Source organism: Geotrypetes seraphini, chromosome 7 (assembly GCF_902459505.1).
Source record: "Geotrypetes seraphini chromosome 7, aGeoSer1.1, whole genome shotgun sequence".
NCBI lineage: Eukaryota > Metazoa > Chordata > Amphibia > Gymnophiona > Dermophiidae > Geotrypetes > Geotrypetes seraphini.
In genome coordinates, this window is record NC_047090.1 from 147,164,634 (window position 1) to 147,191,814 (window position 27,181).

At 40.6% G+C, this 27,181-nt stretch overlaps 1 protein-coding gene across 1 annotated transcript in view; it reads left to right on the plus strand.

Annotated features, from left to right (window-relative positions):
* The window catches only part of SLC38A6 (solute carrier family 38 member 6), a gene marked incomplete at its 5' end in the record, with an annotated part of 45,157 nt that overhangs the window by 4,173 nt on the left and 13,803 nt on the right, over positions 1-27,181 (plus strand). Inside the window, 6 exons of the mRNA XM_033953265.1 lie at positions 4,182-4,312; positions 5,032-5,105; positions 5,518-5,570; positions 5,857-5,896; positions 19,664-19,742; positions 26,833-26,915. Of these exons, the coding sequence (XP_033809156.1) occupies positions 4,182-4,312; positions 5,032-5,105; positions 5,518-5,570; positions 5,857-5,896; positions 19,664-19,742; positions 26,833-26,915 (460 nt within the window). The remainder of the gene's footprint in view (positions 1-4,181; positions 4,313-5,031; positions 5,106-5,517; positions 5,571-5,856; positions 5,897-19,663; positions 19,743-26,832; positions 26,916-27,181) is intronic.

Sequence of the window (27,181 nt, forward strand, 5' to 3'; positions counted from 1 at the left end):
TTCCTCTCTTATATATAATGGGAGGTCATTCCAGGACTGAGGAGCGGTTATAGAAAAAATAGTGTGACGCCTCGTATTAATAACTTTTAAAGAGGGGATGGTCAGTAAGTGTTGGTCTTGTGATCTCAGAGATCTAGAGATAGAGTAAGGAATTAAAACTCTAAAAATAAAAGCAGGGGTTTTAAATAATAGGGATTTAAAAAGTAAGCAAGCATAGTTTAAATAAAATAGATGCGCAAGAAGTTTAACTTTAGCAATGATGGCTGACCTTACTTGGAATCTGTGACCATTTATTGACCTTCAAGATGTTGTTTTAATGTCTTGCCTTAGTGGTGCCCACTGAGGCCTAGATTTTCTTAAAGTCACGTTAAAAACTGATGGGCCGCTGTTACAGCCGTTATAGTTGAGATTTTAAAAAAGCGGGTCATTCTCCAAAAAACACTCATGCAGAGAGTAGCGAAGATTTGCATGTGCCCATTGCTGGTGATAGCAATGGGCATATGCGCAGAATAAAGGCAAAAAAAAACAACAACCAAAAATTGAGCTGCAAGTAACCCTCCACCCGACAGCAGGAGAGATGTCCAATTCTCTCCTGTCATCAAATAACGACCATCCTCCCCCTCCCACCCCCCCCACCCCGCAACAGGAGAGATGCTCAATCTCTCCTGCCACCAACCAATACACCCTCCCCAGCAATGGGAGAGATACCCAATCTCTCTTGCCACCAAACTACCCCCACCCTTTCCCCATTACCTTACTTTCAGATTGTTGGCCGGACGAATGTCTACTCTCTCTGGCCAGCTGGCCCGCCTCTTCAAAATAGTGGGCCTTTCCCTTCCCAGGATGCACCAGGGATGTCTCTCCTCTGCTCAGATCCAAAAAAACTGCTAAAACCTGTCACTTCCTCCTCTTTTAATATTACCAAAATCTGACCTCATCCTAGCACCCTACCAAAATTTTTATCCACACTCTCGTCACTTCATACTTAGGACTATCTGCAACGTACTTCTCTCAGGTCTTCAACTCATCCATCTCTCACCCCTTCAATCTATTCAAAATGCTGCTGCTCGACTCATATTCTGTGAGAGCCTCCATGCTCACATTATCCATATCCTCAAGTCACTTCATTGGTTCTCCATCTGTTTCTGAATACAGTTTAAACTCCTCTTACTGCATTCAATCTGTAGCCCCTCAATATCTCTCCTTTATCTCTACCTATGCTCCTCCCCCCACCCTGTGAACTCTGTTTATCAGATTAGTCTCTCTTATGTGTACCCTTCACTGCCAACTCCAGACTCTCTCCCTTCTTTCTTCCAATGCCATATGCCTGGAACAGGCTGCCAGTATCAATACATCATGCTCCATCTCTGGCAGTATTCAAATCTAAGCTAAAAGCCCACTTTTTTTGAAGCTGCTATATACCTTTACCCAATGTATCATTCCTTCTACCAGAAACTCCCCAACTCTGAGATGTCCTGTCTGTCCAAATTAGATTGTAAGCTCTTCTGAGCAGGGACTGTCTGTTGAATGTTAAATGTACAGTGCTGCGTATGCCTTTCAGCGCTATAGTAATGATAAATAATAGTAGTAAAAAGAGTAGGACTCTCCCTTTTAAAATGCAAAGGAAAGCTATGGTGTATTCTAAGAAACGTCAACTCTTCGAATGTATTTTGACTCGAGGTATACTTTTAAGCGAATTAGTAATGATTCTCTTTCAGAAGTGTGTGTTGTGTCCCTGAGTGTGAGGATTTAGGTTCTTTTCCTGATCATTTAAGTTTGTTGATAGAAAATTGAACTGAGCAATGTGACCCTGATCCTGGGACAATTACATGGCTGCTAGGACAACATGAAAGAAAAAAGAATTTGCCTGGTGCCATATTAGATTCAATTCACACTGCAGCTCCTTGTGACTCTGGGCAAGTCACTTAACCCTCCATTTGCTCCAGGTACAAAATAAGCACTGATATATAAACCACTTTGATTGTAGCTACAGAAATCTTATCTCCTTTCCTTTTCCCTTTCTTTCATGCTAAGGGCAGGATTCACTAAACCTCCAAACCGTGTGTGATCGGTTCAGTTTGCATGTCAGCTGACCAATTCAGTAAAGGCCTGCATGCAAATGGGGACGATTGTTAGCACCCCCCCCCCCCCCCCACCCACGGACAGAGCGATCCCCGCTCATACACACACCCTGACAGTAGTGACAAAAAAAGCAGCCTCCTGTCACTGCTGTCAGGGCTCAGCCCAGCCCAGATCTCTCTTGCCTGCTCCCGGACTCTTCTGCTCTCTGCCACCATTCCCTGCGGTGCAAGTCCGTGGTTTTAAAGTGGGCCTGCACTGCGGGGAACGGCAGCAGAGAGCAGGAGAGTCCGGTGGAGCAGGGAAGAGAGATCGGGCACCGGCCCCGACAAACCAGCCCTGCCCAACACCCCCCTGCAGGCCCCAATCTCTCCTGCCTGGCCTGCCCAAATCTCTCTTGCCTGCTCCCGGACTCTCCTGCTCTCTGCTGCTGTTCCCCACAGAGCAGGCCCGCTTTAAAACCATGGGTTTGCACTTCAGGGAACAGTGACAGAGAGCAGAAGAGTCCTGGAGCAGGCAAGAGATCTGCCTGAGCCCCCCCCCCCCCCCCCCCCCCCCCCCCCCAGCTCAGATCTTTCCCTCCCTTCCTCCCTCCCTCCCCGCGACTGGCAGGGCACGGCCCTCACCCCCTCTTACGACACAGCCCTCCCAGGATGGCCCCACCGGCACCAAAAGTTGGGAGCAGGAGGGGTTCTCAGTCCCTCTTGCTCCTTCCGATAAGGATGGCCATCTTCAGGAGCAGGAGGGGTGCCCGGTCCCTCCTGCTCCTTCCGTCAAGGATCACCGACATCCTTGGGAGCAGGAGGGGTGCCCGGACCCTCCTGCTCCTACTCCAATCTTTGGGAGCAGGAGTAAAGTCTTCCTGCTCCCCAGGCCGCTGCCGCCCAATAGCGGCCTTAGGCCCCGCCCCAGCGCATCATCTGATGCACGGGGAGAGGCCTAAGGTCCTGATTGGCAGAGTTGCCTCTGGCTCCTCCCTTTGGAGGGGCCTGGGGCACCTCAGCCAATCGGGAACATCCTTAGGGAGGAGTCTAGGGAAATCCTTAATTGGCCATTGTTTTGGCCAATCAGGGACTTCACAAGACTCCTCTCTGAGGAAGTTGCTGATTGGCTGAGGTGCTCCAGGCCCCTCCAAAGGGAGGAGCCTGAGGCACCTCAGCCAATCAGGGCCTTAGGCCTCTCTCCATGCATGAGATGATGCGCTGGGGCGGGGCCTAAGGCTGCTATTGGGCAGTGGCGGCCTGGGGAGCAGGAAGACTTTACTCCTGCTCTCGAAGATTGGAGTAGGAGTAGGAGGGTCCGGGCACCCCTCTTGCTCCCAAAGATGTCGGTGATCCTTGTCGGAAGGAGCAGGAGAAACCGGGCACCCCTCCTGCTCCCAACTATTTATTTAAAAGGTACTGGGGTAGGTAGGCCGGGCCCGATCTCCTGGGCCAACCAGGGGTGGGCTGGAGGGTGGGAAGCCTAGGAGCAGGAGGGACTGAGAACCCTTCCTGCTCCCAACTTGGCCATCCTGGGAGGGCCGTGCCGGGGGTGAGGGCCATGCTGTACCGGTCGTGGGGAGGGAGGGAGGTAGGGCGAGTGCTGTGCCGGTCGGGGGTGGGGGGCGGGCCGTGCTTGGGGGGGCACGTTTTTGTGAAGGGGTACATTTTTTTTGACAAGCCTGCCTATCTTTTTTTTTTTTTTTTTTTTAAATTCATTTTTTTAATGGGGCAGATATTTTGCGTGTGCCATGGAAAAAAATGAATAAAAAAAGATAGGCAGGCCTGTCAAAATGCTTGCAGATCTGACGGTAACTCAATTACTGACAGGTCTGCAGCAGTCGGGTTTGCCAAAAGTAAAACCCGACTCAAAATAACCAAGCAATTGTTAGTGAATCAATCGCTTGGCTATTTTGCATGGGGTTTTACTAATTTGCATGGGCGATCGGGGTCAAATAGCTACAGACGTTAGTGAATAGTGCAGGAGGGAAATCTGGTCGTAAAAGGCTCGCAAACCGATCGGTATATGATCGGTTTGCTTAGTGAATCTAGCCCCATGTGTGTTAAGTAACATTCGTGCAGACAACACTGCCTGAATGAGTATTCTGTTTATCACCACAGAGATCTCGGAGACGAGGATCTTCAGGTACCTCCTTTGGCTTTTCGGTGTTTAATTTAATTAATGCTATCATGGGAAGTGGAATCCTTGGTTTATCTTATGCAATGGCCACCACTGGGATTATCGGATTTAGGTAAGGAGATTTTTCTTTTTTAATTGGAAATGTACTCCTTTTAAAAGCAACTGTAAAATACAGTAATTTTGTTTCTATTTTAGATACAGAGAGGTCAAGCCTTTTGTAGTTTTTTCTCTGCTTTCGAGTGTAGGACTGTACAGGTGCTCAGGAAGGATGTAAAGTCATTGCTGTTAGTGCATTTAACGCCAACCCCCCCCCCCTTTACAAAACCACAAAAGAGGTTTTTAGCACCGGCCGGTGTGCTGAATGCTCTGCGCTGCTCCAACAGTCAGGGTTCCTATGAACGTTGGAGAAGCGCAGAGCATTCAGCGTGCTGGCTGGCACTAAAAACCTCTTGTGCGGTTTTGTAAAAGGGGGGGGGGGTGTTAATTATAAAGGTTGGTGCAGATGTAGTATAGCTCTCAAAAGCTCATCACAACTTTTTCTGGACTAACCTAATACACTGATCTCCTGCACCTTGTTGGCCTGGTTGTAGCCCAAACTGTTTCCTTAAACTACCATTCTGATGGCTTTTTAACCTTAGGCTGTGCAAAGGTGAGGGTAATGTTAGAAAGAGAGAGAGAGAGAATCAAGGTGAGTCAGCAGGCTTGTGAAGGATGATCAGCTGATTTTTGTTCATGCAGGAAGAAAAGGGGAAGTATCCATTTCAATGCTCTCTTCTAGACTATTCCCTAATCGCTCTCGTATTTTACTTTTTTTTTTTTTTTCCCTTTCAGTATTCTGCTGCTGATTGTTGCCTGTCTGGCTTCTTATTCAATCTACCTCCTGCTACTCATGTGCGTTCAAACCGGTATGTGGAAAAGTTTTATGACTGCTCTCTGACGACTTTCACACAGTGATGTACTGCTGCCAAGGTCATATATTTGAGACACGTTTTGCAAAATTTTGATACCTGAAGGAGGGACCCGTGTGTTTTGGAAAGCCCATGCAATATAACAGCATGCCATGGTTCATCTGTTGGTCCAAAAGCACGTAGTGCAACGTAGAACCCGATTCTCTTCAGAATGTGTCTTATCACAAACCTTTGTATAAAATGAACCATTAGGCTTTATCTAAGCTGTTTTCGTTTCTTCCTATTTTTAGTTTTAGAGTACCAAACTGTATAAATGAGCATTTCATTTACATGCCGAAGTCAATGCTCCGGCCGTGTGTCATTTATTGAGTAATATGTTATGAAAGCCTTTTTATTTTCCTGTGCGCAGCTGTCACGTCTTACGAAGACATTGGCTTGTTTGCTTTCGGATCACCTGGAAAGGTATGTTGCTTGCCTCCCAATTTTACCACTAATTTACTGCTGTGTGGAAGGTTAGTTTATCTCCTAATTCTCCACAAAGTTATGTGCTGACTTGCTGGGCTTGGTACTTCTAATACTGTGGGACTTTAGAATGCAAGTCATTTGGGGGATATGATACATTTAAAGAAAAATCAATCTGCATCTCATGGCTATTTTAGAAAGATGCTTGAGAAGATAAATTCTGTTCTTTATATGTTTGTTTGTTTGTTATACCTTTTTTTATTATGAAGAATTTATTGTCTCCTAGATCCTTGTGGCAAGTACTATCTTAATTCAGAATGTTGGAGGTAAGGCACCTTCCCTTTTAGCAAGTAATATACGTATGCTGTGGTGATTCATCAGATATGTTGTCCTTTAAACTGTAGAGGTTTTTAGTGCAGGCCAGCGAGATAAGTGCTCGGATGCTCATAGGAATTCTATGAGTGCCAGAACATTTATCGTGTTGGCTCGCGCTAAAACCCTCTAGTGCAGCTTGATAAAAGGGGCCATATTTGTCGGCTATTTTTCAGACCAGACTTGATCAGTTAACTTTAGTATTGATTATTCGCTACTATCTGAGTAAAGAAAAATTGTGCTCCTAGCATATTTGAATCCCTTCCTTTTTTTTGGTACTTTTTATCTGGGCAACAAGTTGTTTGGCAAAATCTGACCAGTTCTTGCATGAATAATAATTTTAAAAAAGTCCCAAACAAACAGTTTGGATGACTCTTGAATTTGGCCTCTTTATCAGATTCTGTGGTCATTCTGTTTTTTTAATCCACACAAAACTGACATCTATATTTCATGGAATTTTAAAATTCTGATCTTTCATGTTATGGGTTAAGTATCTAAAGCATTTCAGGCCAGATTCTATACAGGATTTCTACATTAGGTGTCACTAGATAAGTAAAAATTAGAATTACAAAAAAAAGAAATGTCATCTTTCAAATGAATTGTAATTATTTCCAAATAGCCAAGTCATAAGAACATAAGAACATAAGCAGTGCCTCCGCCGGATCAGACCATAGGTCCATCCTGCCCAGCAGTCCGCTCCCGCGGCGGCCCAAACAGGTCACGACCCGTCTGAATCACCAGAAGGGGCTCCCTTGCCACCTTGGTTTCTCATTGAAGTCCTGTCTTCCTATCGAAGTCCTAACCCTCCGGTCTTGCACATGCACGACCTGGTTGGGTTTCTATACTTATTACCTGGTTAGATTTCTATACTTGTGTTACATCCCAGCTCCTTCCTCAGTATCCCACGATCCCTTTATCCCTCAGGAATCCGTCCAATCCCTGTACCGTACTCTGCCTGATCACTTCCTCCGGTAGCGCATTCCAAGTGTCCACGACCCTTTGGGTGAAAAAAAACTTCCTTGCATTTGTTTTGAACCTATCTCCCTTCAGTTTCTCCGAATGCCCCCTCGTACTTGTTGTCCCCTTCAGTCTGAAGAATCTGTCCCTATCCCACCCTCTCTATGCCCCTCATGATCTTGAAGGTCTCTATCATATCTCCCCTGAGCCTCCTTTTCTCCAGAGAAAAGAGCCCCAGCCTATCCAACCTCTCGGTGTATGGGCAGTGTTCCAGCCCTCTTACCATTTTCGTTGCTCTCCTTTGGACTCTCTCAAGTACCGCCATGTCCTTCTTGAGGTGCGGCGACCAATACTGAACGCAGTATTCCAGATGTGGACGCACCATCGCTCGATACATGGCATGATGACTTCCCGCGTTCTGGTTGTTATGCCCCTCTTTATGATGCCCAGCATCCTGTTGGCTTTTTTCGAGGCTGCTGCGTACTGTGCAGATGGCTTCAGTGATGCATCCACCAGCACACCCAAGTCTCTCTCAAGTCTGCTGTCTCCCAACAATACCCCCCCCCCCCCCAATTTGTAGTTGAACAACGGGTTCTTTTTCCCTATATGCATGACCTTGCATTTTTCCACATTAAAGCGCATTTGCCATTTGTTTGCCCAGTCTTCCATCTTGTCCAGGTCCCTTTGTAGGTCCTCACACTCCTCCCTGGTCCTAACGCTGCCACACAGTTTGGTATCGTCTGCAAATTTTATGAAATTTTATGAAATGCAAAGTAACCGGTGATTACTATGAACATGTAGTAATAACGAATTTCGGGTCTGGTGACCTTTTGCTCTCCCTGTTTTGATGAATATAAAATAAAATTGTACAAAACAGTCATATAAAAGAATGAATATCTGAAAAATTACAGTTGTATGGTGGTCTCCTTAGGTGGCTTGTTTTAATTTCTGGCAGTGCGTTGACCACTTAGGGCTCCTTTCACAAAGGTGATTAGGGCCTTAACACGCAGAATAGCTTCATGGCTTGTTAACATTCACTCTCCTCCAACATATTTCTGTGGAAATAAATGTTGTATATATCCAATTCATTCACTGCAATACTTCTTAAAAGTCTCTAAATCAAATACTCACTGAGCTGCTTGCTCATTCACACCAGTGTCCTGTCGCTGTGGCATATTCCCCTTCACAATTTAAAGAGAGCTCCGCCCATCAGGTTACACCACGTCTGTTACGTGGGGAACGTAGGCTGCTATTGCAGTGAATGAATTGGATATATACAGCATTTATTTATTTATTTCCACAGAAATATGTTGGAGGAGAGTGAATGTTAACAAGCCCTGAAGAAACGTTTTTTGACCATGAAATGTTGGCTAATATTTAAATATCACTTATTCCCTCACAATTAAGAGCGATAGCTATTTCAGTCCTGCATTAAGAGTTGAATGTGGTAGTTTGCACATTCTCTCCGGAAGTTTTTTGCTGATGTTGGTGGAGGAGGTTTGAGCATTTATGCCCTACCTAAAGAAAACCTGAGGCTTTTTCTTCCGTTGAGAGTGGCTCTCTTATTTAAAAAGTGGAGTAACTACATTGAATATTATTTATGACCCACTTTCACCAAACTTAGATTTAGAAATAATTCATGTTCTATACTGTATAATTCCACTGAGGCTTTTGTAATCTCAATGTATGACTTTGTTTAAATAGTAAGGGGGGAAGCTTATCAATGTGTGCTACCATTAAGATGTTGTTTTACTGTTAATCCCAGTCATTAGTAAAAAGGCCTCGTGTGTAAAATCGGACCTGTGCTAAAATAGCATGAGTTAGGCTACTGTTAAACTATATTCATTTAATTCATTCAATGTTCTATATCGTTCTCCCCAGGGAGCTCAGAATGGCTTACATAAGGAGAAGAGTGAAGTCTTTAATATTCTCATGAAGCTATAATACGAGTAGACATGACATAAGTATAGGAGTAGTCTATTTCAGATTCTGGGGCCCAAGGATTCAAAGGTGGTCTCGAAATATGTTTTGGGGTTGTTTTTTTTTTTGGGGGGGGGATTGTTTGTTTTTTCATTGAACATAAGGGTGAGGCGAAGGACATCTTAAGACATTGCGTCTTTCTTGTGGTATAGAATTAACAGGGAATCTTGATGTCCAATACTAATGTGCCAGTTTTCACCATAAATTACTTTATAGACCATGCAAGTGATCTTAAAGAGAATCCTTTTTTCATTGGTAGCTAATGCAGTTCTCCCAACAGTGGACTTGCCCTCTCAAATCTGCCTACTCTGAAAATTAATTTGGCTGCGGTATTCTGTAGTAGTTGCAACCTCTTGTGTCCCTTCTCAGTAATGCTGTAAGGAATTACAGTAGTCTACAGTTCTAAAATTACCGTATTTTTTTTTGCTCCATTAGACACTCCTGACCATAAGACGCACCCGAGATTTAGAGGAGGAAAACAAGAAAAAAAAAAACCATTCTGAACCAAATTCTCCCTGTCAGGCTCTGCACTCCTTGCCAAGCTCTGCACCCTGTCCCCCCTCTGGTCTAGTGGTAGGCCGGGACAGGGCAGGTAGAGACAGGGCAGGCAGGCCTAGTTGCTGGCAGGCAGGCAGGGACAGGGAAAGCAGGCGGGTAGGGACAGGATAAGGTGGGCTGGTAGACAGGCAGGCCTCCCCTCCCAGGCAGGCAGGCAGCAGGAAAGCCCTGGCCTCTCCCTCCTCCCTCCCTATCCCCCAGGCAGGCAGGCCCCAACCTCTTTCTCCTCACCCCCCAGGCAGGCGACAGGCCCCTGGCCCTCTTTCTCCTCCCTGATGCCTCCCACGCGTACTTTTTTTTTTCCCTTCCTTCCTTCTTGATGCGGTGCCTCGCTGAGAGCGGCGCACCAGGCTGGCTGCCTGGTTCCCACCACTTCCTCCGAGAACTGCCGGCTGCCTCCTCTTCCGTTCTCTCGCGTAGCGGCACACCAGGTTGCCTGCCTGGTCCCGCGCTGCTTCCCGCGAGAACTGAGTTGCGAAAACTTGCTTCTCGGTGTGCTCCTGCACCTGTTCCTAAGGGATGTCAAACTACAGGTACCTGTCACACCAAACTATTTCCTTACTGTGTAGTAACAGTGGTGGCAACATGTCTTCAGCCACCTTTCTGCTTTGGTATCTGTTGAAATAAACAAGACTACTTTTTTTACCCTTCCATTTCCTGAAAGCAAGCCTCTCTCTGTGCAATCTTAACACCTCTACACTTCGATTCCCTGTGTGTAATCCTGTTTGCTTGCTCATCTGTTTTATAAGGGTATAAAGCTGCTGTTTTATAGTCTGGAAGGATAAAACAGTTTATATATCTGTTAGGTATATAATTAGAATAGTCACTCTTTTCTGTAGAATAATGTAAAAAAAATCAAAGATAAATCAAAATTTACAGCCTCTTTTTTACAAAGCTGCGCGGCAACAGCCCCGAAGCCCTTTAAAACTCTACGGGCTTTGGGGTCGTTAGTGCAGTGCAGCCGCTAGCGCGCCTTTGTAAAAGAGGCTGTTAGTTAGGGGAGTAATCATTAGATTTGGATTTATTAATTGTCTTTATGAAGAGATTCACCCCAGGTGGTGTACAACAGGTAGAGCTTATAAACAACTTGCGTTGCAAAATGACCAAATATTACATTACATTACAGATTTCTATTCCGCCATTGCCTTGCGGTTCAAGGCAGATTACAAAAAGTGAAATACATGAAGATATTTGGTAATTTCTAGAGGAGATAAAGAGTAGATGAGGTTGTTTTGGGGAGTTGGGAAGGTATTGGAAGTTTTATAGGGAGGTGGGAAGGAGCTAGCGTTAAGTCGTCAGCATAAAATACAATTCAATTAATGAGGTAAATATGGGGACAGGCAGATTAAATCCTAGTAATAACAATGACATAGTACAGTATCGGAAGTATTCATATTAAAACAGAGTATAACATATACAGATATCTGCTGAATACTAATGATGGTGATGCTATATGGTGATGCAACATGTCAGAACATGCCTGTTATATAAATGATACTCCACTCATGTCAACACTACAAATGAAATTCCTTAAAAGGCAATACATTAGAACATTTGCTTATGAATCCGATGCTCACAATATCAGTCAGTATAATAAAATGAAAAATCTTGATAGATAGCTGGAAGGTGGGAATTGCCAGTGCTGTTCAGGCATATAGACAGACAGAATGAGTAGGGCAAAGGGGAAATTAAATAAATGGCTAACCTGAAAGCACATTGCATGTATAATTAATAAGGTATGTGGAAATGGCACTTACTGTATGACCAACTGTGACAACAATATACTTAAATGATCTAAATTACTTTTTTATTTTTCTCTTCTAACCCAGTAAAGTCTATTCCTCCTCCTATTATTACTGCTATTTATCTGTAGCATAACTAGATGTAAGAGACAATTCCTTTCTGACATAGCTTACAATAGGCAAGATTGACTGACGAATAGGCCATTTGACCTTTATCTGCCATCATGTTTCTATGAGGGGAGATATGATGGAGACGTTTAAATACCTACATAATGTAAATGCGCATGAGTCGCGTCTCTTTCATTTGAAAGGAAACTCTGCAATGAGAGGACATAGGATGAAGTTAAGAGGTGATAGGCTCCGGAGTAATCGGAGGAAATACTTTTTTACAGAAAGGGTGGTAGATCCATGGAACAGTCTCCCAGAAGAGGTGGTAGAGACAGAGACTGTGTCTGAATTCAAAATGGCCTGGGATCAGAACACGAGCTCTCGGAGAGAGAAAGAGATAATGGCTACTGTGGATGGGCAGACTAGATGGGCCATTTGACCTTTATCTACCATTATGTTTCTATGAATGGGACACCATTAGAGATTAAAACATTTCATCTTTTTATGGGAATAGTTAAGATAACTTGGATTTTTAAACAGGTGAATGATGATTTAAAAGCAGCCCCAAAAAGGGGCAGAAAAACGGAAGCCAAAATATGACCCCAGGGTTATGAATTGAAGAGTTGGGAAGGATAACTCTGGTACTCGCATAAAGAGGTGAAGAGAGACTGGGGTCCCACAGAGACAGCCATGGTACAGTGTAAATCACACTAGCAATGGCTTCTCTCTTCAGCAGTCTTATGTTGAACTTCTAAGCATAGTTCAAGTCACTTGTGCATAAATTCAGGCCTGGCTTAGACCCACACCTATGGCCAAAGCAGAGAAGCGTTGTTGTAGGAGGAGTATTCATTCTGGAGAGGGCCAAGGATAATTTGTAGGTTGGTATACTTGTTTGCCTAGAGCCCACTGAAGGATTAATCTTGCCCTGATCCAAAGCACCTCAGTTAAATTGATCTACAGTGCTGAAAAAAATTATAATGCTCTGTTCTTTGAAGGAACAAAATCACCACTCTTGCTTATCGAATCTTTTGTTCCGAAACTCATTTTTCTCATGCCCTACATCCCATCACATAGCCTTCATTCAGCCCATCAGTATCTCCTAGTAGTTCCTCTGTCTTACAGGCTTGATCACATTCCACTCACCTTGTTTTAGTGTTATTGCATCATCTCTTTGTCTCCCCTTGGATTTTTGCTTCAAACTCTGTATAATTTAGAACGTTGTGAGGAGAAAATGGATAAATTTAATGAATTTCATGCAAGAAAAATAACTTGCAACTGAGAAACATAATTAACATGGATTGAGGTATCAGTGAGTTTTGGTATTCTAAATCCAAGAACAGTTGCTGAGCCTAGCACAAAGTTTGTGGCTTTAACAACTGGTTATCAATGAACCAGATTCACTATAGTGTTATGTGCTGCAGATGACAAGAAGTTAATCTGCTAGTTACCTTCAAACGCATATCCATGCCATATGAACAGTTTTCAAAGTCCACTGTTGTCAAGTGCAACAAAAGGGGTGGATGAAAACTGGACAAATGCATTGTTTTTGTGCTCAATCAGAAGGATATTTTTGACAAAAAATATCATTTTGAATATTTGACTCTGACAACCCACAAGTTGGATTCAGTTAAGAAAATGTTGACTGCCTCTGGAGCCCATATAGCACTAATCCCTGTTGGACTTAACATGCAAGCTTCAGCTTTTAGACACATCTGTTAACCATGCATTTAGATGTCTTGTAAGGAAAGAGTGGGTAAATGGATGCATGAGGGCACATGCTCATTTTACTTTTTCAAGGAAACAGGAATATGCTACATATGCAGAAGGGATTGATACTGCATGGCAGGCAGCGACACTGCATTCGATTATCAACCGATTTCAAAAAATAGATTTGCTTGGAAGCGAGATGACCTATGATGCTAAATCTTGATGAGAATAAATATGATTTCAATAATGATGCAGCAGAAGCTTTTGCTGCCAAACATTTCAACTACTCAGAGGATGGATGATATGGACTTTTGAAGGTGCCAAACAAGATAACACTTGAGAAACTGAAAAGTGTATTGCCATAAACGTATGTCTTGTAAAGTATTTTGTGTAAATCATTTAAGTCTTTTGTTAAAGAGCTATAGCATGCCTATTTCTATAAGTATGTATGAAGCCTATTATGAAATATCATTTTTATATTACACATATCCTTTTTTTTTTTTTTTTAATGTAAAGGCGAGAATAGCGAACACTTTTGTTTAACCTGCATCAGGCATCACCTGAATGTATAAATGTGTATATCCCACGAGTTATATACACAAATATATAGTATACTACATGTGAACATTAAATTTTGTGTATCTTAACACACTAGAACGAGCACTAGAAACAGTCACGATCTGGATGAAAGATCACAAACTTAAACTCAACCCAGACAAAACCAAATTCATCCTCCTTGAAAATGACAAAGTCCAAACCATAACCAATTTAAAACTCAACTCAAATCAACTATCCCATCCAAACCACCATAAAACTACTTGGCATGACTATAGACAGATGCTGCACAATGCAACCGCAAATAAATAAATAAAACAATACAGAAATCCTTCGCAATCATGAGAAATCTGAGACTAGTCCGGAAATTCTTTGAAAGAACAAAATTCCAGCTTATAGTACAATCCCTAATTCTAGGACTGCTGGACTACTGCAACATCCTCTTCCTTCCATGCCTAGCTACTATGACTAGACAACTTCAAACAATCCAAAATACAGCTTTGAGACTCATCTACTCATTGAGAAAACATGACCATATCACAGAAGCCTACATCAACTCACATTGCCTACCAATCCAAGAAAGAATACAATTTAAATTCTACTGCATGTTATTTAAAACCCTAAACGGAGACAGCCCATCCTACCTGAACAACCGCCTCATCCAAGCATCCACTACCAGACACAGAAAAACGCACTCCCCATTCATACCTCCCCCGATCAAAGAAGTAAAACGATCAAAACTACACGACGGCCTCCTAGCCACTCAAGCCGCAAGACTGGACAACCAGATCTCTATCCTTCTGACGACCACCCCAGACTACAAGACATTCAGAAAAGACATAAAAACAATACTTTTCAAGAAATTCCTGAAGCAGCCATAACATCACGTACTCTTAATAACTCTAGAATTGACAATTGATCTACTCTTTACTTCACTAGTAACAACAATTGTGCTTCCATTGTTACCCCCTTTTAATTCTTTTGTAAGCCGCCTTACCCTTAACAACCCGAGAAATGTTAAAAGATCTACTACTTACCTCTCTAGTTAATCAATAGTTCTCCCATTGTAACCCCCATTTTATTAATCTTTTGTAAGCCGCCTTGAACCGCAAGGTAATGGCAGAATAGAAATCCCTAATGTAATGTAATATCTTTAACACTGTTCTGTGTATTGACTTTTGTGATTTACTGTAGCTGATGTCTATATGCCTTTTCTTATTTCCTTTGACATGTCTCTTCTGCTCTCGCCCAAACATGAGTTTAACTTCTCTGCTCTTTTCTACACTCAAACATGAGTTTAACTTCTCTGCTCTTTTCTACACTCAAACATGAGTTTAACTTCTCTGCTCTTTTCTACACTCACTTATGCATGCCTCCATCCAGCCAGCAGGAGGAGAGTGTTGCATCTTCCCTCTGTTTTGGCTTCTCTGCTGCGAGGTTTGACCACACAAAGGCTCACGAGTTCCACTACCAGCCCTTCATGTTCAAGCATTAGATTGAAGCCAGCTAAAAAGGGTGCAGATCTTGCATGAAGTGACGTTCCTTCTTTGATTGTCCACAGGGGTTTGTGTATGGGGGTAGAAGTTTGACTATGAGACAAGGATTGTGCTGAGACTGCTGTTTTCCATAGTACACCAGTAGAGGAAAAAGTACTCCTGGAAGGTGGACTGAAGTTACAGAAGATATGATGTGCCCTATTTTATGGCAAAAAATCAGCATCAACAACGTTGATTTATTAACAGAGTTTAAATTGTTGCTTAAATTGCAAAGGACTTGTATGTAGAAGAATGTCCTTTAGAGACTAGCTCAGTTTCTTGTATAGTTCTGGTTCAGTACTCTGCCTGGGATCTTGTACATTAATTATCCTTTATTTATAATGATTAATGTTAAGAGATTTCTCTGGAGTCCTGATCAAATAAGAAGAGAGGAAGTCATAAGAAAAAGACATTTTAAGGTTCTTCAGACATTAAAACCTCTCCATCTGTTTTTCTCATTTTTACTGTTTTTTAAAGAAGTGCTCATGTGAACAAATCATGAGACTGCTTCAATGCAGAATTAGTCCATAGGAATGACTGAGAGGCAACGGATGAGACTTTGGCATTAGAAATAAAGTTAAGCTCTTTAAAGCCTGAAGAAAATTCATAAGTAACAGCCTAGGGCTTATATATGAGCATTGCAGCATTCTGTGTGTGTAGAATACATTAGAGCCTTGGACTGTATCTGGCTGAGTTCACTGACTTTCTATCTGAAATTCTTCTTACTCTACAGCTCAGTGTTTTATCCCTTGGCAAGTCCCCTGCAAGAGGAGGAGATTCAAAGTCAGGCATTCTTAAAAAGGAATTTTAATGATTATGCTCATTTTTTACTTTTTTCTTTCTTGGCCCTGATCCAGCTGAGACAGTGTGTTTGCTGCTGAAAGCAGAAAAGTCTAGCTTTATAAAAGCTTGTCTGTACTGATGGAAGAGTTCCATAGGCTTGTATCGGTCAATTCTGAAGCACCCATTTCCTGGTTCTTTCATGCTTGACCTATTGGTTCCAGAGGGAGCAGGAAGTAGATATCCAATATTGCACACTGAGCTAGAATTTCATCAGCTGTTAATGCTGTTTTAGAGCTGTATCTCATGTTCGCACCCTAAGATACCTGTGTCCATCCTGACATTTTCTCTGCAAAAAAACTCCCCAACTCCTAAATTCTGTCACTGTCCAAATTAGATTGTAAGCTCTATTGCATGTTAAAATATGCAGCACTGTGTATGTGGTTGATGGAGACCTGGAGACCCAGAATACCTCTAATCAAAAGGTATAAGGCTGCTTTGCATTATTTAAAGGCAAAGATATTATTTAATTGAAAGAATATAAGACTATAAGAAATCTAATAACTTCAATATTTTGAGTGTTACACACTAAAACACCTATAACTAACAAGCTGTTGCTAAAAAGCAAAAGTATTAAAGATAATCTTCTTAATACAGAGACAGAGGATCTCAAGGGTCTGCGCTTATTACCGTTAGAACTAGGCTTAGTATATAACCACCATGCAGACTATAATCGGTCCTATTTGTCTCAGTTTAATTTAATAATTGTATCAAAAGAATTTTTATTTTTTTTAGGAGCCAGAGGTCCAACAAGTGCTTGAATTTAAAGAGTTGTATGCTTGTCTAATATAAAGGTGCAGGAGGAGGGGTAAAATGTTTCTTTATTTAGTTTTTCCAGTTTAAAGTCTTTCAGAACAGTAAGCAGTTTGTGTGTAGAAATGGCTGAAGGTATATTGCTCCTTCTAGCTAAAGTGTGGGTGTACATTTAAAATGGCAGTTTGGTTTTTTGTTTGTTTGTTTTAAATAAGTGGGATGGAAGGGAGCCTGTCACAAGCAGGCATGGAAATCTAAAATCTCTCTCTTAAAAAAAAAAACCCAAAAAAATCTTTGTTCAAAACATACCCAGTCATCAGATACAAATACTGTCGCATGCTATTGCACATATCGTGTTATTAGTATACACTCGAAAAAATAGCTTTCAACCCGTTTACCATTTTTTCTGGGCAAAGTATAGATGAGCCATACATTTTACACACCTAATACAATACTATAAGTCAGGGCTACTCAAATCTGGTCTTTGAGGCCCACAGGCAAGCCAGGTTTTCTGGATATTTCCAATGAATATGCATGAGAGATTGTGTGCGCTGCCTCCTGGTATGTAGATCTTTCTCATGTGTATTCATTGTGGATATCCTGAAAACCTGGCCTGCTTGCAGACCTCAAGGATCCGGAGTTAAGTAGCCCTACTGTAAGTTCCATGTATCTTCAGCACTTTAAGCTTGAACACTTACTCTAGTTCCCAAGACTGGTATAAATATCTGCACCTAGTATTTTATACTAGTATTTTATAAAGACAAATAGGTGCCTACTTACCCTCGATATTCAGCACAGTTTATGAAGATAATTCTCTAAGGTGGGTAACTATAATACACAACTCCATGAACAATCATGCCAATCATGGTAGATAAAATGAGAAGACTTGGGAATGCACACCGACCTTTGTCATTATCCTATAGAGCAGTGGTTCCCAACCCTGTCCTGGAGGACCACCAGGCCAATCGGGTTTTCAGGCTAGCCCTAATGAATATGCATGAGAGAGATTTGCATATAATGGAAGTGACAGGCATGCAAATCTGCTCCATGCATATTCATTAGGGCTAGCCTGAAAACCCGATTGGCCTGGTGGTCCTCCAGGACAGGGTTGGGAACCACTGCTTTAGAGTGCTAAGCCAGCCCGAAAAACCGTCAAAAAAAAATTCCCATTTACTAGCAAATCTTCAAACTGGCTAGCAACTGCTTTTCGTGATGCATCGATTCATTAAGGGCTAGATTACCGCTATGATATTAATATTTCAATCCTTTAGTGAAATTCTCTGCTAGCACTTTAATTAGATATGGATCCATTCAGTGTATTGTAGATCTGGCCATCTTGAGGTTGATTTGAGCCTTTTTCACACAATCCAACTCGATTGTCGCAGGTCTCTAGCTGAGAAAATTTGGCCCACCCATCAGTCTTTTCATGAAACGTCTAATGGATTAGCTGTGTGTTAGATTTCAATATTTTGGCCTCTTCTCCAATTCTGTATTAGACTAAATGGACTGCAGAAGTAGTTATGATTTCACATTACTAGATTTTTTTTTGTACATTATTTAAGATGGCTTTGGCTGCTGGAAATTGTTGTCAGAGTTCCTGTAGCAGCAGCTGGGCCTTGAGCGAACCAGAAACAGCTGTGATCTTACTTGATGATAAAAATATGAGCATTTCAGCACACAAGTGAATATTTCCTCCTCTGGGGACCTGCTGACTGTTTTTCACTTAACCTTGGTATAGGTGTATGCTACTCCACATTTATGCAATTCTTTCTTCCTAGAGGTGTCATTTCTCTTTTCAGTTCACTACCTTTTTTAATTGATATTTAAGCAAGCGGAAAACAGAGAGACAAAGTATCAAGCTAAAATAAACTGTTCCATTTATAGTGTTTCATTTCTGCACAAGACTATAATGGATCCTAAGTTAAACAAGATAGCTACAGGGCAACTTTCTGGGATGTTTTTTACCCAGAATATTCCCTGAGCAATTTCTTGCTCATAAAGCCCTGATACACAACTGAAGTGAACTGGGTACCTAATTACATTACAAACTCTCTGATGCAGGAACAAATTATTATATTTGACAAGTAGCTAGCCTTTTAGTTATCAGAGACTAAAACTCTGGAACTAATGCCACAAGAAATAAACTATTGTAATCTATTCTCCATTCTGTAAAAAACTTGGATGGCGGTTTTGTATACGTTACTTTGCTTTCATTAGTACTAAACTACTGTATATTTTAATTTTGATTAGTTTAGGATTACATTGATTTTGACAAATTTGTAGTCTAAAAGTTTTTTGTTTAGACTTTGCTGTTTTTGCTATGTAACACACACACACACACACACACTTATTTTAGGGGGCTAAAGTGCACTGTACCAGTTAATTTTGCAATTTAGTATGCTTCAGAAAAATAAACATTTGTGTTTAAGGGCTTTTCTTTATTGTAAGCATTATTAGCCCTCAAAGCCTGCAGAAAACCTTCAATAAAAGGCCTTAAAACTTGCTAGTTTTGCATGCTAGTGTGTCAGTAAAAATACACTGGTATAGCATGGTCACATATATGGCAGATGAGGTGTAGGCACAGTGCATAAAAATACATACACCTCACTCTTGCAAAAAATATGGTATTGGACTTTGAATATTTCACAGCTAAAGCTGAATTCAGCGTAGATTACTTTTCAGAGCAGAATTTTTCAATAAAAGTGTGCAGATTTTAAAATGCAACATTTGCATATACTTTCCTCCATCTTTTCTAAATGTCGGCCCCCCCCCCCCCCCCCCCCAATAGCTTTCTCAGTGTGGCTGAAGGGATCCATGTTGTGGCATGACTTGTGGGCTTTAAGCTGCACTGAGGGCAGGCAGTTGTCACAGCTAATTTACGCTCTTTACCCATGGCTTTTTTGGGGGGAAATTCCATTGTGGAGTAGTGAAGCAGGTTTTCAATGATTTTATTGTGCTGCTAAATGTGTTCCACTTCTCTTTCCAGCAATGGCATGTTATCTGTTCATCATTAAATCGGAGCTACCTGCTGCCATTGCAGAGTTCCTAAGTGGCGACCATACTGGGTAAGACGAAATAATTCTTAAACAGATCTGGATAGCAGATAAATGCCTTTTTGTGTAAGGATTATTCTATCATGTGTTCTATTTGCTTGGATCTAACATTTTTAATTCCTTGTTTATAAGAATTGAGTCTAGAGACTGACTGAATTTTGATTTCAGTGCTAAAATTGGCCCAGCATCCAATTGGCCTTATTTCAACTGATTATGAAACTCAGTTTCCTCCCGGATCCACCTGGCTCACTATTCAAAATGGCTGCCACAGCCTTCAGTGTCAGTCTCATGAAATTACAGCAACCATTTTGACAGTGGAGATGGCATGGTCAGTTGAATTTTCAACCCTGAAAATTCAACTGAAATCCATTTAATTAATCAAAAACTTGAAAAAATCAAAAATTGGCTTTTACAGAACAGATTAGCTTTAAACGTAACTAAGACTAAAGCATTACTCTTTCCAACTAAATAGGGATTAACACCAACAACTCCATTTTCAATTGACAATATACCCATTAACCTAGTTACATCATTAAAAATACTCGGGGTTATTATCAACGAAAATCTTTCTTACCACGATCATATCAGTAATAATGTCAAAAGTTGTTTTTATCGCTTGCATATGATTCGTTCTGTGTCAAAGTTTTTAGAATCTAAATCCTTAAATATTTTAATACACTCGCTTGTGATCGCCAAGCTTGACTATTGTAACTCACTATTGCTAAATATTACTCAAAAGGAAAAGAAACGTTTACAAATAATACAAAATACTGCAGTTAAAATCATTCATAATGGAAAAAAATTTGATCACATCACTCCCTTCCTGATTGATTCACATTGGCTTCCAAATCAACCAAAGAATAATCTATAAAATTTTGCTTTCAGTATTTAAAACACTATCCACTAACGAACCTCAATTTATAGATCGGCTACTCATTCCTTATAATACGACACGTTCTCTCCGTTCCGCATCTCAGGGTCTGTTAATGATTCCTTCTCTGAAAATTATCGGAACCAGACGTCACGACATATATTCTGTAATGGCCCCTCAAACCTGGAATGCCTTGCCCTTACTTATAAGAGAAGTCAAAGATCTCAATAAATTCAAAAATATTTTAAAAACATTTTTATTTAGAGATGCTTTTAATGTTTAAAATAATTCACTTTATTTAATATTCAATGTTTAAAATAATTCACTTTATTTAATATTCAATGTTTAAATAATTCATTTTTATCAATTCCAATCCCTTTTCCTCATGTTTTCTCCCTATTTGTTTTTCTTTTCCTTAAAATTAAGATAAATATTAACATTGTAACTGTTCCCTCTTACTTTCTATTCCCCTATGTATCATGTTTGTTTGTTTTGTCTGTTTGTTTTTAACCCACCTCAATGATGTACAATGGATTCTTGATCTATCTTAAATATTAATTGTTACTCGCTTAGTATGTAATAAGCGATTTATCAAATTTTAATAAACTTGAAACTTGAGTGACTAGGATTGCTCCTGTCCTGATTAGACACTAGACCTGCAGCAGTTGTATGGGTGGCAAAGTATGGGGGCTCCTTCCTTTCAGGGAGGGAAGGAAGAAGAGAATGGGACCTGTTCTCATCCAAGGGTCATACTGGGCCCCAGTAGACAGTCTCAGTTTTGGTTTCAGTTGCCATCTTCCTAAGTTACAGAAACCTTAAATAGCATAGAAGAAACAAGAAAAGAATAACGGAAAGCTGCTGTAACATAAAACTGCCACTTTTTGTGTTATGTAAAGAAGGAAGAACCTGAGGATAGGTGGCTGAGCTGGACTTGAGATGAGCAGGAGTATGTTGTGGATTGCTCCACATGATTACTAAGTCAGAGATCATAGTTTAAAGTTTTGTTAGTTGACTCAGTTTGCAGAGGAAAGTTCAGTTATATTTTTGTGTGCAACTTTAAATGTTTAATTCCAAAGTTATATAGTCTGTGGTTGACTTAAAACCAAAACAATGCCAGCCTCCGGAATCTGTTTTTAATTTTGAGCTCATGTTACTCATCAAAACCACGCAATAGCAAGATATAAGTGGTAATGCACAAAACACAATAGATTTTACATTCAAAAATGCCAGTATTTCTTATTGCTGTATTTATTAAGAGATTGGCGTCTGTATTTGTGATAGTTTTGCATAAGTGATTTTATTTTGTGTTTGTTTGTTTAAACAAACTCACTGCTAAAAGCTAGATGGTTTCCATAAAATAGCATTCATAAAATAAATGTCCAACAAGATAGAGCATAAAATACAAATATTACCCAAAAGCTAATAAATTCCTTCCTTCTATCCGCTTTTACATTTTTTCAGGAATTTATTTTTTTAAGTAGCCCAATTCAGCACATTGGCGTAACAGCCCAGGCAGGGCATTCCAAAGCTTTACTCCAGCAACAGATAGCATTGAAGCCTTAGTGCCAACTTAATGTAAAGTCACACACTGACTCAATAACATTCTGTTTGCTGATCTCAAAACGTTTTCCTGGCTGATTAAATCTCTTAGCACTTGTTGAAAGTATGCTGAGGCAGGGTGATATACAACCTGATGGATTATTGTTAAAACTTAAAACTGCACCCTCTGCAAAACTGGTGATTTTTCCAGATCATGTGCAAGGATTGCATGCTATTTCAGTCCCTGTCGATCACACAGGTTCCTAGCCTGTGCTTGTTTCCCTTTTGAAGATATGCAGATATCTAGTACATGTATCCAATTATTTTGAAGCTGCTATTTTTGAGGATGGCCAAGGTGGAACAAAGCAGTACCTGTGCTTTGGAAATCCCATGTACAGGTGCCATTTGCCTATAGCCTGCTTGTGACTGGGGAACACTTCTTTTCATGTACCTGAAGGCATGCGTGCTGTGGCAGCCACATGCACTTTTAAGAGTTCAGTCAAATTATTCTCCCTGCCTAGTTCCTATATTTTGTGCACCTAAATTCAGGAAAATTTTTTAACCAAATTCAGGTTTCAATTTTTTTTTTTTTTTGGCAAACTCTTCAAAACTAGATGCCTAATTTTAGACTTGTAATTAATTTGCCTAGATTTAGAAAGCTAAGAAGTCCTTTTACTAAGGTGCACCAACAGACTTAATGTGCACTAATGAATTCATGTGTTAAGTGCCATGCAGCCAATAGGTATAGGTGTTAGTGCACTTTAGTAAAAGGAATCCTAAGTGTGGTGTGTAAAGCTGGAAATTATGTTGGATGCTTGTATTTGTTTCCCTGGCCTAACTCCGTACTTACAGGCACTCGTGTTCTGGGCTACTAAATTTAGGTCCTTAGCCATCTCCAAACTAAAGCACCTGAACTATCTACTCTGATGTTAGAGGGTCAGTGGAGCCTTGTTTACTGAACTTCTAGATGTAAAATTACCCTGTTTTTGTTAGCGCCATCTGTTGTAGGTTGTTGGTGGTTTGTTTGTTTTTTCTGGTACTTTTATATTTGTGAACATATTGGTGAGAATAGTGTATTCAATCAACCTTTAGGGGTGTTTTTTTCTTTTACACAGTCTTTTTATAATAACCTTGTAGTAAGTCTGTGCATCTCAGCAATGCAACATTTACGTATTAATATAAAGACTTCAGAGATTAGTCACAGACAGTGACAGCTTTGGTTGGTGAACTTTCCTAGCACTTATGATCCCCTCAGGGAACAGGATTGATGCTATGAACTTCACAGTATGAGTAGTGAGTGGATCTAATCTGGAACACATGGTGTTCCTGTCTCTTTCCATTTGGAAAGAAGCTGCAGTAATTTAAAAGTAAACCTGCTATAAGTTTAAAATGGGCGAAGTGCATGTATCATTCCAATAAGACTAAGGAGTTTCACTCTGTCCTTTCATTCTTGAGGAATTCTTGTCTCTTTGGTTAAAGTTACATAGATTGTGAGGACATTCAGGTTTTTAATGTGCTTTTACAGATGTATTTTTCAGAATATTTAGATTTTAACTGCTACTTCTTCTTGGCAAGGATTTTGTAAGTCGGAAACGGAAGGAATAAAACCACTTAGAGAAATTCTAACACAAATCTTATCTAGCTCTGATTCCCAGTGTACCATCTCTGTTTGCTCATTTTATATTAGAGGAGCTCCATATACATATACATGTATCATGCATGGTGTTCCTCATCTAGAGGGCCTATGGCTAATGGCAACTAAAATCAACAAGAAACTTCTATTCTTGAGTTTTGGATATGCCTCATGATCATTTTGCAATATTCATCTATTTAGCAAACTTTTGTGCTGCTATTCTGAACTTTCATAAAATTGCATAACGGCAAACAATTTAAAAATGTCAAACTGCAACACTCCTCATGATACCTCACTATATTGGCCCCTCCACTGATATCCTTAGTAGGCAGTCTGACCCCTAGTGGTAGTACTGCAAGATTACTGCTAAGGGTTGAGTGATGCCATTTTGACCTCCGAGTGATGTTGGGGTTGGAACATTCGAATATCGCACCCATTCTTCCTCCTCTATCCTCCAAATCCAAGGAGAGACCCCTGGTAAATGCTGGGGGATATCAGTGGGGATTATTTGCTGGTGGGAAAAACTGGGGTGTTCATTGGCTAACAGGAAGAGATCACAGGTATTAACTGGCTGACTTGGAGGGGAAGTATATTTTTCCCCATAAGGTATCGCACTTAAGACATGGAACCACTATCTTTGCATTTACTGCAGCTAGAAACACACTCCAGTATGTTCCAGCTGCAGCAACCCAAATGTATATTTACCTCATGTGTCGCTGACCTTCAGTCCTGAGGAACTGCAAGAAAAAGACCAAGAAGTAAATTTTACTGTGGTTGGTAATAGCTTAGTAGCTACCCCTTTCAGCTGGCCAATACTTTGTTTTGGGAACCTAGCAACAACCCCTGTGTTAAGGGAGTAAGGTACATTTATTTTACCAATGATGCAGATTAACCCCCCTAATTCTATAGCCTTGCACACATATTTGTGTTTAGCATTCAAATTTGCACACACAGAGGTCATAGGATAGTGACAGTGTCCATAAAAAAATTACAAAGAGGACACTCGTAAGAACATAAGTATAGTCTTACTGGATCAGACCAATGGTCTATCAAGCCCTGTAGCCCGTTCTCACGGTGGCCAATCCAGGTCCCTAGTACCTTGTCAAAACCCAAAGAGTAGCAACATTCCATGCTACTGATCCAGGGCAAGCAGTGGCTTCATGTCTTTCTCAATAAGACTATGGACTTTTCCTCCAGGAACTTGTCCAAACCTTTCTTTAAAAACAGCTACACTACACTCGAAGTTAGAGTAATACTGTTAAAACTAATAGGAGGGAATATGTTTTCACTCTGAAAATAGTTAAGCTCTTGTACGCGTTGCCAGAGGATGTGGTAAGAACAGTTAATTTAGCTGGTTTTAAAAAAAGGTTTGGACAAGTTCCTAGAGGAAAAGTCCATGGTCTCCTGTTGAGACAGACATAGAGGAAGCCACTGCTTGCCCTGGATCGGTGGCATGGAATGTTACTGCTATTTCGATTTTTTGCCAGGTACTTGCGACTTGGATTGGCTTCTGCGAAGACAGGATACTGGGCTAGATGGGCCATTGGTCTTAACCAGTAAGGCTATTCTTATGTGCTTATATTATATTAGGTGCTAATTGGCATTAATTACCAATAGGCTATAATTTGAGTTAATTGGTACAACTACTGTTAGTTGTAATTCTATACCTTTAGCGCACCTTCTGGAAGGATGTTTTATGTGGGAAAGGCATGAACAGGTTAGAGGTGTGCCCAGCACTTATGCACTGAGATTATAGAGTCTTGTCAGTGATACATGAGCATTTACACCAATCTTTGACATGGCTAAAGAGCTCAAAAGTTAGATGCTAAAATATAGACTTAAGCTAGAATTCTGTAACAGCAATTGTGCATGTAATTGCTAATATAAAATTTGTGGGTCGCACCCACCATTTTAGTACCTAACTTTGGTGACCTTTCTAGAATTACCCTCTTAATAGCAAAATTGTGCCCTTAATGCAAATTTTTATTGTAGTGCAAGTTAAGATTCCAAGTATGCTACATTTATTTATAGAAAGATAGCTTGATGCTCCCAAAGAACCGTTTGAAAGGGCCATTGTATGTTGTATTTCCTCCCTCCCACCCCTCCCAAAAAAACCCCAACATTCCTGATCTTACCTTTTCAGACCTTGATTTCTTTCTTCAAAACTTCTCTGCCTACTCAGTCTCCTCTAGCACTTATCAGATGTCTTCAGCAATGGTTATTATGGTTATTTTTTTTTTTGGGGGGGGGGGGGGCAGGAACAATCTCCAGTGGTTTCTCCCTTGCTAGCACCTGAGTTCTAAAATATCATTGAAGTCCCCCCTACTGGTAGTCTTGAAGTACTACAGCTAATGGTTCAAGGTATCAGTTAAGGAATTTTTTTTTTTTTTTTTCTGTGAAGACTTTTACATATTCAATCCACAGAGAGGCTACTAAATAACTATCTCCATCCTTTTAGTCCTAACAAAAGTACAACCTCCAGAACTAAGCACAAAGTAGGATCTTTCAAGTGATCTATACAGAAACAGTATTCCTGTTTTTTCTATGATATTTCCAGTGGCTTTACTACATTGGCGGGCTATTTTGAGGTGATCTGAGATGGTAAATGCAGAATAAAAGTGCAATATTTCTTTGTATTTTTATCTTATTTTTGTGCTTTGCTTCATGTCATTTATTTAGCATGAGTTCCTCTGGGAGAAATGTGGTTTTAAGAGTAGCTTATCTCCCATTCTTATCTTAATTGATGCAAAACTTCTTACCAACTCTTTCCCCCTCTTGGCACCCACTAGCATCCTGGCTGCAGGAAAAGCTTCCCTCAAGATAGAGGAGGGTGAATGGGGCCACAAGAAATATTCTTTATCTAGAATATACTGTATGGTTTTCCCATTCCAATATCGCCCATTCACTTATTTACTTGCAGAGGACTTCAGCATATCAACCTGATGATAAACTGACACTGCCCAAGATTCTTATTCTCTGGTGTTCAGCAAAGCAGTATGTTGATATTTTATTATTGTTCTTGACCCTTGTTTAATATTTTAAAATAACTTTCCCAACAGGTCCTGGTATCTAGATGGAAGATTACTATTAATTCTTGCGTCTGTCTACATAGTTTTCCCTCTCTCATTGCTTCCCAAAATAGGTAATTGTTACACATGAGTACCTTTTTAAAATCTATTTTCTCTCAAAGAGTGAGAAGGCTCGATAATAATATTATTATTATGATAAATTTTTCCCTGCAGCCTGTAAGATATTAACATGCTTCTTTAGACTGCCATAGTATGGAGTCTGCCAGACTAAAATCAGATCTTTACAGCAGAAGTTTAAAGGGCAGTATTTACTTCCAGTGTACCATTAGCGGTATTGCTAGTTCTAATTCTATCTTACAAACTCACATAAATGATGTGT